Genomic DNA, 13,268 nt, shown 5'->3' on the forward strand with positions numbered 1-13,268 from the left:
CAGGTAAGAATTTTCAAAGTGAAGCAGTATGAAAGAATTCGATAAAGTGTTTGTGTGTTCTTAATTTTATAATGCTACCATTTTTTTCAAATTTAGAATAAAAACATCATAGATTACTTTTGCTGTTAATTTGGATTCACAGAAAATTAGGAGAAAAATTCAAGGAGCTATCTAAATATCTGCTCACTGACAGAAACTATTTATTATGGGTTATATTGTCATTAACAGTCAAATAACAGCTACTTAATTCATTTATGCATAATAATTTTAATGTAAAAAGAAAAACAAAACCCACAAAATATGGCATCAATTTTCTTTATTTTAAGGCATATCATAAGCAATTATTAAAATGGTATATATTATACCAATTGTTTAAACATTTCTTAATGATAATTTGTAACAATATATGTAATCAAAGTGAAACTAAGTTTCTTTTCATTTCCCACCTCCATGTAGTTACTTCATAGCCCACCTCAGACCTTCTTATCCAATACTTTGATGAGTATAATTATAAGCACAAATACTTTGACTACAATTGAGGTTTTTGTTTTTGTATTTTCTGTGTGGTACTAGTTTTAGACTAATAAATTTCATTCTCCATTGTAATGATTTTTTATCACTCAGAAATGTTTATTTAAACAAAGAGTTCAAATGATGAAGCCGAAACGATGAGGAGATAGGAAATAATCCATACGTGACATATAAATGATCTACTGATGTTAGTAAAACAATACTTTTGTATTTGAAGAGTTCAGATCTTTTTAGGCTTCTGAAGATGCTTATTCTTATTCTCAAAAGATCCAAACACCATCCCAAAGTGAAGCTGGAGACCACATGAGCAGGTCCTACCTGTATTACATTGAACTGTACTTCTGTGTTCAAAAATGAATATAGTGAAACCCAAATAAAATTCAACAGTGTCCTTCCATTTTTGATTTGAAAATACATTATTCTAATGGAAATCATCCAGGCTGTTAGGTCAGTTAGATGGGTCCATTCCAAAAGCTCACATTTATTACAACCCAGCATGATGGTTGGGGTATAAGAGGAACCTAAGTGATCTCTAAGTGAAAGGTGAAATCTCCTACCACATGCAGATGCTTAAAGCAGAATTCATGATCCCCACACCCCTACACATGTGCCAGGAAATGCATTACCAAAAATCTTCGATGTGGCATAAAGGCATGAATGACAAAATTAGCAGATTTTTAGCAGGAAGCTTTTCTGTACTAAGTACTCACGAGGGTAGACCAACAGCGAAAGGCCAACTCATCTCAGCAAAATATTTACCTGATTAGTAAGTGTTGTTTCTGACTGTCATCCACAGCGTGGTGCAGAAAGCCAACAAAAAAGCTGTGTTTGTTAAAGTAGCAAAAAGAGAGACATTTCTATAGCTGGGAGGTATCTCAGACCACCAGGTAGGAGTATCAATAGTCAAGTCAAAGGTTCAAATGTTCGCTCCGTAGTTAGCAGTTAGGAAAATTACTTAATCAATGACAGTATCCTCCTCTGAAGAACAGGGATAAATAATATGACCTATTTCTGAGGGTTGCTGGGAGGATTAAAGAAATTAATACAGATGAAGTACTTAGAATTGTTCCTGGCATAGGGTGACTGTGTCCTAAATGTTATTAGGTAACTACACCTTAAAAACTACAAAGCAATAAAAACAAGAAGTATGAAACTCACAAAATAGTTACGCAACATTGCAAGGATTACAGTACTTTGCTGAATTTAGAAAGATATTACTTCATCTCATTTGTAAATACCTTTAAATATTTCATAGATCATACAGATGTTTCACACTCTACCTTGAAAGGCATGAAGCATCTTTCCTGAGAAAATGTTTAGAGTTATACACCAAAGAGAATGATGAAAAAACCTACAGGTAATTCACCTTTTAGGATGACAAAGGTCTCCCATTATGCCTTTAGCTGAAGTGTGTTCTGCTTTCCTGAGTGTCAGTATGTTTGTATTTCTACAAGTTAGAGTTTTCTTTTACTTATAGCAATTTCAAATTCCACCTGTAACGAATGCATGTATCAAAATGTAAGTCACTTTCATAAAATCACTAGACATATAATTCCAAGTTCATGAATTCAGATCCCTCCTGGCTGCAGACAGCAGCCACTGTTCCTTTGAACCCATAATGACTACCTTTTTAGGGAGGTATGAGCTAACAGCACTGTGTTCTGTTCTTTCCCCTAAACATTTTACTTAGATAATACTAACAAAGATCGAAAAGAAAATCAGTCACAAAGACAGAATCACAAGGTGTATTTCTTTGTGCTGATGTACGGGTTGCCTCTAGCAACCAAAGTTCAACCCCAGCTGAAGAACAGCCGCCTCCTAAGATGTTGTGAAGCAGGCAGAAATTCTTGACTTTGGAGGGTTGTTTGGTTTGAGGAATTAGCTAAAAAGAATCTACTCCTTTTTCTGCCCTTAATTCAGTAGAGAATAACTCTCCCACTGACCATGGGTTAGGAGATGAATTTATATCATGGTAAGATATTTCTTATTTTCCAAAAGTCAACTTTAAAATATATCATTTATTCACACACATACACACACACAGATATCGCAGGTTCAGTACCAGAGCACCAATCTAAAGAGAATATCACAATAAAGCAGTCATATGAAATTTCTGGTTTCCCAGTGAATCTAAAAGTCATGTTTACACTATATTGTAGCCTGTTAAGTGTGCAATAGCATTATATCTAAAAATATATATATACATACCTTAATTTAAAAACACTTTATTGCCAAAAAATGCTAACCATCATCTGACGATGCAAGGTTGCCACAAACCTTCAATTTGTAAAAAAAACCCACAGAGTCTGTGAAGCACAGTAAAAGGAAGCATGCCTGTATATTCTTCCTTATATTTATGTACAGTCAGCCCTCTGTACCTGCAGGTTCCACACCGACGATTGATTGAATCCATGGATGTGGAAACCATGGATACAGAGGGCCAACTGCACTCTGCCATTTTATATATGGGACTGAGCATCCGAATGGGCTTTTGTACCCGAGGGGGCTCTGGGAACCAATCTCCTGTGGATACCTAGGGATGACTGTACATAAAAACCACTATCAAAAGGTCAAAGTTGACAACCTTAACCAGTCCCTTCAGCAAAAATCTGCCAAAAAAAAAAAATTCAGTTTTTTTTTTTTTTAAGTTTAAAGCAAAATTCATCTTCCATCGTAGGAAAGCATCTGGTTTCTTCATCCATTAGTAAGTTTTGAAGAAAGAGGTCCTTTCTTTGAATATATATTGGTTTGATTTTCTGAAATGTCATCTTCCTGCAAAGTTATTGATGTATACATTAAATATAATACAATACATTCCATTAAATACTGTCATTGAGCAGTTTTAATATGTAAATTTAGACTGTGTTTCAAGGAGTAAGTAAGACGCAGGTAGTGGTCTTTCTCATTCAGATCTTCAGCCAGGCGCCTCATTTCCGTAGCCTAACCAACATCAAATATGGGGTCATGCTTTCAGTCTTCAATTCACTGTAGAAAAGACCACACAATTCTCAAAATCGAGCACATAAAGCTTTACTGACATAACTGCTGTACCACCTTCATTACCATCTCCACTACTGCTGTACTACCAAGTCTGAACAAATTGCTTTAACCGAGTTGATGATGGTTAATTGATTCTAATTCCCCATGAGGCACAGTAGAAGCACGTTATGGATGCATTAACCTTAGGTAAATGCACACATATATGTGTGCACACATATATGTATATATGTGTGTTTTATTGTTGCTGTTTTGCTGTTTTCTAACAACCTGATCCTTAATACCCAGCAAACCATTTCTTTGGTGTTCAACTTAAGAAACATCTATACGTTCTAATGCTTGGGGAAAAAAAAAACTTTTTTTTTTTCCCTGCACTGACTGAGAGAATTCTATTTTATGAGTGATTTAAGAGATTTGCCAAGATTAATTTTTAAATATATGTGATGCTTGTTTTTCTTTGCATTAACAGCTACTTTTACATTCTAATTCCTCCCGAGAGTTATAATTCCATTCTACGTTGGTGAATCTAGACTTACCAAACCATACTACCACTTACATTCTCAAACGGCCAATTGGTCAGATTTCATTTGGCAAACATGAGACCTACCATTATAGATATATCATTACTGTTGGAATTTCTACCAAAATTATAAAACAAAGGGCATATTCATTCCAGTTTCCCTATTTCAATTAGGAAAATTTCCCATTTGACCTTTCCTCAGTCATAGGGAGAAAAAAAGTCTTTAAAACTACCTTTATTAATGAACTGCAGCTAAAGAACTGGCCATAGAAGTCATTCTCTCAAACTCATCCCCTCTGTACCAGCCTGAGTCTCATCACGCAATACTGGAGTCAGTACAATATGGAGACCACGTGTTGCTCCTTCCTCTGCTCCACTCTGGCTCCATTCCCTCCAGGGTCAAAACAGCTGAGGTTGGCCATGATACCTCACTACCCCAAGAGGATGTATCTGGTAAAGGAGCTAAAATCGACCATCCTCCCTTTCCTTGGAAAGTCATGCTTCCCTTTCTATTCTAAACTCTTCAACTCTTCCTGCTCTGAAATGTCTGCTTCTCTTACTGCTTCTAAAATGTGGGCATTTCACTTCCTCTTTCAATACTTCTTGGGCTTAATTTTCCTTTTTAGACGTTGCAGGGCTATTGGCCAAAAAGTTAATGACTTAGCCTCTGGGGGCCCAAAGATTTTAGAAGACTTGATGCATAATGCTTTATCTCTAGTCTCTAATTACATACATCATTAGCAAAGTGAAGCATGGTTGCAGGGTGTCTTGAAGAGGGAGAAAGATCTACTTGACTCCCTAGACTGGGGCTAATCATAGGGGACCCGATTCTCCACGTCAGGCACTGTGCAGAAGAGAGTTTCAGAAAATGGGTTTCGGCCCTAGAGAGACTAGGCTGGAAATTCAAAAGTTGCTAGAACAGGAAGTTTTTAGTCACTTTCTAAATGATTCATGTAATTACAGACTATGTTTTCTTTTAAGTGATAATTTCATGGAATTTTATGGAAATGAGACTTGAGCCCAGAAGGCTTTTTTTTTTTTTTTTTTTTAACAAACCTGTCACTTCTGATTCTGTCAAAATTAGAAAGTGATTTGATGGTTTCGACTATTATTTCCATTGCTTTAGGGGTCATTATCATTGCTTCATTCATTCGTTATTAGGTAGTTGTTGAAGACACTTGCCTTTAACAATGCAGGAAATAAAGGGAAAAACAAGGAACTATTCCTGCCCTCTTGACACTTACAATCGACTTGAGAGACAGACATGGAAACCTAAATAAATACACATGATTTATGATTAAAATGCCCATCGGTGACACAGAAAATATGAGCAATGGAGGAACAAGGATGGTGGAGGAGATAATCTGTACTGTTTGGATGAAGCCAAGACTGGGCTTGTTTTATGTCAAAGAAGAGGAAAAACGATATCTAAATTTGTTCATTCATTTACTCATAAAGTAAGTATTCGTATATCAGGCTTCAAGGATTCAGTGGTTAACAAGATTAATAGAGTTCCCACTCTCAAAGAACTGGGAGACAGACCGTAAACACGTGATTACGTAAGTACTAATTGAATGGATAATTTCTCAAGTGATATAAATGTCAACTGTGTTCAACAGGAGTCGTGAAGGCAGATGGTGGGGGCGGAAGAGAGGCCTTACCTTGTAGAGATGGCCTTGGATACCTTCGGCCTAGGAATTTCAGACCAAAGTGCCACCTTGGTTTTCAGTTCTTTGTTCTGAAATAGAAAACAAAAATTGTGCAGAGATCACATGCATGTTAGCACATTTACTAGCCATGTGCTTAGTGTTTCTGGACGACCCACCATCTACATCCCTCTTTAGCAGTAAGTCTGTTGTTTCAGTCACTGTATTAGAACACAGAACATAGCCAGTTGCGAGTCCCCAAATATTACTTCTGAAAATACAAACACTCCTTGAAAAATGCATAATTTACCAAGGGATTCAAATTCAGTCTTCTGACTTAGCCTCTGAAATTCAACAGCTGAACTCTCTGTTTCAATTTACAGTTTCTTTTATATGGACAGATGCGAAGAACTTCATGAAAGAACTCTATCAAAGAACCTTTTGAAAGACACGCACAATATTTATTACACATTTGTCTTTCTTGTGCAATCTCTTGATTAGAAACTCCATGAAAATAGGCACCATCTGTTCTTTTGGTTCACGGCATCCTTAGCATCAATTTTCTCATTGAAGCCTCAGTTTCTTCATCTCTAGTAGTAGTGGTTCTGACTACCATATATAAGGTGGAAGAAACAGATATCATACGACCATAATATTTTAAATCTGGAAGCACCTTGGAATTCTGGGAGATAATGCAATGGCTAATAACGGGAAGGGAAAGCGTTTAAGTTTTCAGGTACAAATCCTAGCACAACCACTTGCTAGCTGTGTGACCTCATTTAGTTTACTTATCCTCTCTGTGCCTAATTTCCTCATCTGTATTAACAGATATGATCATAGTCTCTTCTTCACAGGTTCTGAAATGAAATAAAAGTACATAAACTACTCAGCTCGGTGTCTGGCACAGGTTTTAAGACAGAAAGGCAGCTGGTTATGACTTTCTAGTCCAAGGCCCATTATTATATATTATATATAAAAACTGAGGTCCAAAGAGTTTAAGTGCCCAACATCTTGTTCAGGGCAGAACTGAAGATTCAAAGTCAGGTCCTCCGATAAATGGGAAGGAAATCCAAAAAAGAGGGGATATATGTATAAGTATAGCTGATTCACTTTGCTGTACAGTAGAAACTAACACAACATTGTAAAGCAACTATACTCCAATAAAAATTAATAAAAAGAAAAAGTGAAAGAAAAAAACCCCACAAAGCCAGGGCCTCCCAGTCCAGAGACAATACTTTCTCTACAATGCAGCAAAGCCAAACAATTTCTTTTTACAGATCTGGAAAGTGAGACTTTCCAGTGAAGACTCATGCCCAAGGTTGACTTGCCAGTTGGCTGCATGGGCAGGCCAGAAGTCCTTCAAGGATACATCTGTACAGAAAGTTCTGGGCCTGAAAGGTAACCGTGGGAGGAAGGCAGAAGAGGCGCCACGGCTTTCAAAGAACAGCAACACACCAGCTCCCTTCCCTTGTAGGAAACGAAGGACTGAATAAAAGTTATTTTGTAAGACTCCATCTGCTGGTTTGGAGTAAGCCAGCACCAGAATGCATGGTTTTGGGAAATAGACACCAGAATTTTGATGGAAGCAGAAGAGTTCATAATTCTGAGTACCTAGCAAATGTCAAGACTTTTGCCTGGTGTTTTCCAGACATTCTTTTCTTCAATATAAACTCATCTCTGAGGAGTAACTTTCATTGTTGTTATGTATGTGAAAGAAATAAAGCTGGCAAAACTCAAATTGACGAGGAACCTTGCTTCCAATGACCCACAGGTAGTATATGCAGCATGGGTCTGCAAATGTGCAGGCTTTATGCAGGCCTGTCTGACTCCAAAGCTCATGCTCTTTTCCCTGCAAGATGTTATTTTTCTGTGACCAGAGGAATTCGCCCAGCCTCCTTATATTACAAATAAGCAATCGGTGGACCCCAGGAGATAAAGAGATTCAGTGATTTCTGAAAGGATTCCAGGTATGATATATAGGAAAGAGAAGACAGCAAACTGTCAGGGAATTAATCAACAATGAATCTACCCCAAACATCCAGCCCCCCGCAATACACCCAGTTACTCGGTCCCTGCCATGTCTGCAGCACCATACCAGTAGCAGAGGGAATGTGACACAGCACAAGAAAGGATAGTATCTTCCCTTTTAGTACACAGGATGCACCGTATGGTGGAGGTGATAAACATGTGACCATTCAAAAATTAAAAATAAATTAATTAAATGCGATTCAAGAGATACCATAAGGCAGCCAGTAATTCAAAGGTATAAACAGAAATCAGTGTGACTAGAATAATTTTCCTACACAAGGACGTTTAACCTGGACCTTGAAGACAAGGTGAAATGGGTTAGGTGGAAAAAAGGGAGAGAAAAAAGATGAAGACACAGTTCTTTAAGTGTAGTCCTGGAATCAACAATCGGAACATCCCCTGGGAACTTATTAGAACTACAAATCCTCAATTCCCAACCAAGCCATTGGACCAGAAACCCGGGGTGGCCAGGTGATGTGTTTTAAGATGTTCATCAGATGATTCTGATGTCTGCTCACATCGGAGAGCCACTGGACCAGAGTAGTTTTAAATGTTGGTTGTATATTGGAATTACCTGGGAGATTTACAATCTAGTGATGCCTGGGTCCTACCCCCAAAGTTTCCATTTAATTTGGTTGTAATCTAGGTTCAGGAGTTTTCAAAACTCCACAGGTGATACTAATGTACAGTTAAGATGAAGAACTACTGAACTAAGGAAAGCAGAGACAAGATGTGAATTTTGTACCTTCCTACCCCTCGGCATCTATACGGAATAATAACTAAAAGATGGACCAAAAATCTTCACACATGAATCATTTCACTGTGATATTTCAAGAGTTAAGCACTTAAGTCTCACTCAGGAAATGTACTTCAGATTTGACAAATTGATGATATAGATGTTCCTTGTATAATGGAGATATATCGAATATACACTCCAAACAAGTGCAGGCATATATCAGGGCCAAGTACGTGGCTAAGAAAAACTCCTCTCTGTACAGTACTTTACAAGTTATGAAGCACAACTTGAAACACAATATCATGATGACAACAAGCATTGGAATAAAAATATTTTTGTGGCTGGACAAGTATGTAGAAGCTATTTGGAGTTTTTCCAAAATAAACTCCTACTTTCTGAAGTTGTTGCCTTCCAAACATTGCAGAAGCATAAGAGTTATCAGCTTAGACTGTCTTTATTTTCATATATTTCAACTTCTGTGATGATTTATTTCATCTACTGGATTTAGGTCTTTATTTTTTTTATTTTATTATTTTTTTTGTGGTACGCAGGCCTCTCACTGTTTGTGGCCTCTCCCATTGTGGAGCACAGGCTCCGGACGCGCAGGCTCAGCGGCCATGGCTCACGGGCGCAGCCGCTCCGCGGCATGTGGGATCTTCCTGGACCGGGGCACGAACCCACGTCCCCTGCATCGGCAGGCGGACTCTCAACCACTGCACCACCAGGGAAGCCCTAGGTCTTTATTTTTGATTCATGGGCTTTCATATGCTTTTCTTTAACTAGAACAACCAAATGCATGAGTTTTCATCATTAGTTTACAAAATTACAAATCAATGACCAGAGTAAGTCCACCATTATTATGACTCTATCCAAGGATAGTTCACGGACACAGTTTTCCAAAAGAACCTAATTTTTGCATACTTAAACTTCTAGCAACATGCTCTTGGAAATAAATTAAATTTTAGGGATGATGGTGATTACATAAAGTAGGATACTCTTCAAAGTCTAGAAAATGGAGTAATTTCTGAAGATGCATTTTCATATGAGCATGTCATTAGTGAAGAAGTTAGAAATGTGTGAAATGTGAGATGAATTTCAGAGCTGTAAATTAAGATGATGAAAGATATGCCAAAGTAGAAAGAAAAGTAAATAATTTTGGCAGAGTTAAGCAGAAATTTTCTGGTGATACTTAAAAGAGGTTTAAAATCCTGAAAGATTGAAAAGAAAAAAAGAGGACAGAGTTAGATGAGTGAATTTTATCCCCTTGTGGGTGGGGGGGGAGGGTGGGAAGTCCTTGGTAGGATAGAAAAGAATACACAGAAAAAAGTATTAGTTTCCATGAGTCAAAAAACTGGAAAACAGAAAAACATTTAATGTAGTAACTGTGACAATGGCTAAAATACATACAAATGATTCTGCAAATTTAACATTATATCTGTTCATTTAGACTCAAATGCAGCCGAGTGATTTTGAACAAGTGTCTTAACTTCTCTGAATCTCAGTTTAATCCCTGAGGGAATAAATAATAGTTTTCTCCCAGAGTAGCTTTGAAGATTAAACAAAATGAAGTATGTAGCATGCCTTAAAAGAGATGAGTTATTATGGATGAGAAAACTATGTTGTCTGTATGGTTTAGAAAGTTGATGTCTTTAAAAGGGTTGTTCAGCTCTGGTGACCAATTTTTCACAAACTGAATCGGCTCACACTGTTATTTCAAAATAGGATAGTCCTAAGTTTGTGTGCAAGATAGTACACCCCTGCATGCCCTCCCAGTTTAAGATCTTCATAACGAAGCATTGACTAGGGCTAGACTAGAAACAGGTTCACTCCAGCTCAAGCACTTACTAAATTCAGGTACCTGGTCCAAGATCACAGGCTCAGAGATGCTCTTCCTGACTCCCATCACTTTATAACTGTCACATTGTTTTACTCTTCTTGGAGCAGTTACCCGTCCCTAATTAAGTTGTGTACTTACTTGTTTATGTATTTACTGTATGTATCTTCAATTAAAATAAAGCTAGATGAAGTCAGGACAGTGTGTCCTGTTCCTACCATGTACCTACCACTTAGAACATTTCCTGGTACATCATAAACACACAAAACTATTTGCTGAATAAATAAACTAATGTGGCTTGGCCGGGCTTTTTAAAGCTGAAAAGGGCGTTGTAACATTCCCTACAGTGAAGGAAATGATTTATCTACTGAAGACAATAAATTTTGCGGTCATAAAAGACATTCATCAATACTGCTTTATCTGAAGACTTTTTTAAATAAAAGAGAATGTTAGAAAATAGTAGTTTGAATCAACATCATACAGAGAATCTTAGGCAGTACTGAGAGATGCTGTCCCATCAATGTGGGCAGATTGCATCCAACCAAGAAGTTTCCATGAGGGGAACACAATCTATTGCTTCCTCCTATCACACTGAGTGGCTAGCCTGCAATTATTTGCTAAATTTGGGGATATAGAAGCAGTGCAATGGAAGCAATACATTATTCTGGTCTAACTATTATACCAAAAGGCCAATTGGATAATGTAGTGTATAGGTTAAGTTGCCAGTTTACTTAGGACAATAAAATTAGCTTTGGGGATGATATAAATAGAGACACAACTAAAAATATAAGATTGAATTAGAAGCAGTAGCACCATTGATGCCCTGACTCTGTGATGAGGGCTAACACTTAATTAGACATGACCAGAGCCTAGGACCATAATGAAAGATCAGAGAAAGACAACAATCTCTCCAATTAAAATGTATTACAGATGTATGATAATTAAAGCAGTAGGGCATTGGAGCCAAATAGGCAGATACACCATTGGAACAGATTTCCAGCATAAAAATTTAGTCTAGGATATATCAGCATTTCAAAATCATGAAGGAAGGCCAGACTGCTCAATAAAGTGAGACAACTAAAAAATTAGATCCCTACCTTACACCGGACTGCCTTGAATTACAGATAAACTTGGATCTAAATGAGAATTCCGTGTCCCCTGCATCGGCAGGTGGACTCTCAACCACTGCGCCACCAGGGAAGCCCTAAGCACATGTGTTTTTCATCTCTACTTTCTTAGATTTCATTAGAACGATACCAAAGGATTTTTAAATATTGAAATCCCTTAGTAATAAAGAGGAAAAAAGAGGGCTATTAGCAGATCAGAAATGTCAGAACTGAAAGACTGAAAGTGAGTAGAGTTAACTGCAAGAGCAGAGGCAGCAGCAGGTGAGGCTGTGGCAGCTGAGGGAGATGTCTGATCCAGCAGACATGGAAATTCAGAGAACACAGATCAACAATCTTAAAAATGGATAGTCTTCGAGTTACCAATTCAACTTCTAAAAATGTATCTTAAGGGAGGAAGTAATTATACAAATAATCGGTAACGTTTGTAAAAGTCTGTTGAATTCATTGCTGTTTACAAAAGCTGTACTGGAAAACAATCCAACAGCAGGGATTAAGTTAACTAAGTTATTTCATAGCAATACAGTGGAAACCTTCGTGGCTCTTTAAAAAGATAATGTAAATCTAATTTGCCTGGTAAGCAAAGACTTTCTTGTTATACCGTTCTATAGAGAAAAAGAGCCCTTAGCATAGCCTGAAGGCTTTTTATGATCTAGCACCTTCCTACCTTTCCAATGTCATCCTACACTATTTACAGCTTTTAGATTAGAAGCACCCACAATGGCCTCCTGTCTGGCTACCTGACATGCCCTACCACCCAGTTTTCCACAAAGGTCATATTGAAATTCATTTTCTTAGAGAGATTGTTCCCACCTACCAATCTAAATGGTCCATATACATTCCTCCATCCAGGTATTATTGCCCAGAGTATTTTGTCCTTTTCCTGCAGAACTTTTCCAAGATATTATTAGTTACATATTAATTTATTTGTATCTATCTCCCTCATCAGTTAGTAAATTCCAGGCAGCAGGGCTCATGTCTATTTTGTTCAACATTGTTTATCCAAACGTAGTGCCTACACCATAGTAGCCACTCAATAAGTATTTATAGGGGCTTCCCTGGTGGCGCAGTGGTTGAGAATCCACCTGCCGATGCACGGGACACGGGTTCGTGCCCCGGTCAGGGAAGATCCCACATGCCACGGAGCGGCTGGGCCCGTGAGCCATGGCCGCTGAGCCTGCGCATCCGGAGCCTGTGCTCCGCAACGGGAGAGGCCACAACAGTGAGAGGCCCGCGTATCGCAAAAAAAAAAAAAAAAAAAAAAAGTATTTATAGACTTATGTAACTAGTGATATGAAAAAATTGTTGAAACAAATAAAAGTTTAAAAACACAATAAAATGATGCCATATATAGTCTGTATCTCTAATACATACACACAAGTATGTAACAGGCACAAAATTCCCACAGAAATAGAGATATACACAACTGTGCTGAATAATTGCCCTTGGATGGTATGTTTGAGTGGTTTTCTTGTTATATTTGCTCATCCATATTTCCTAATTTGTATGGGATGAATGACCATATGTTAGTTATGTAAAAAAATAAAAAATAGTTATTAAAATATTATAAGAAAAATATTTATAAGAAAAAATATTTTATCAAGTAACATTTGTCAAAAGGCCACTACATAAGAAAAGTTGGGAGGAAATGCCTTTAAAGACATTTCTTAGGAGGAGGGGGCTCTAATGCGACATAAATCACATCACCTGATGTAAACTAACCAATTTACATCTTACTTAGGTGAGAATCTAAGGAAAACCCAAGATGCGATGAGCTTACCCTCTAAAATAAAGAGAACAGTGGTCCCAGGAAGGTAGAAACGGCGAAACAGGGGGATGGTTCCAAAACTTA

At 37.6% G+C, this 13,268-nt stretch overlaps 2 protein-coding genes across 4 annotated transcripts in view; one reads left to right on the forward strand and one right to left on the reverse strand.

Moving 5' to 3' along the window:
* RAB27B (RAB27B, member RAS oncogene family) overlaps positions 1 to 928 on the forward strand; it is a 69,495-nt gene extending 68,567 nt beyond the window's left edge. The window contains exon 6 of the mRNA XM_027118563.1: positions 625 to 928. Within this exon, the coding sequence (XP_026974364.1) occupies positions 625 to 655 (31 nt within the window). The 3' untranslated portion in view covers positions 656 to 928. The remainder of the gene's footprint in view (positions 1 to 624) is intronic.
* A 1,837-nt stretch (positions 929 to 2,765) lies between these two features.
* Positions 2,766 to 13,268, reverse strand: part of CCDC68 (coiled-coil domain containing 68) — a 49,281-nt gene continuing 38,778 nt past the window's right edge. For 2 of the 3 annotated variants that reach the window (XM_027118564.1, XM_027118565.1), the window contains exons 10-11: positions 5,710 to 5,786; positions 2,766 to 3,516 (exon numbers count right to left, since the gene is read on the reverse strand). In XM_027118564.1, coding sequence (XP_026974365.1) covers positions 3,459 to 3,516; positions 5,710 to 5,786 — 135 coding nt within the window. In that variant the 3' untranslated portion in view covers positions 2,766 to 3,458. The other variant, XM_027118566.1, reaches the window with a different exon arrangement.

Source organism: Aethalodelphis obliquidens, unplaced genomic scaffold (genome assembly GCF_003676395.1).
Source record: "Aethalodelphis obliquidens isolate GAN/ISIS:26980383/991018 unplaced genomic scaffold, ASM367639v1 scaffold19, whole genome shotgun sequence".
Lineage (NCBI taxonomy): Eukaryota > Metazoa > Chordata > Mammalia > Artiodactyla > Delphinidae > Aethalodelphis > Aethalodelphis obliquidens.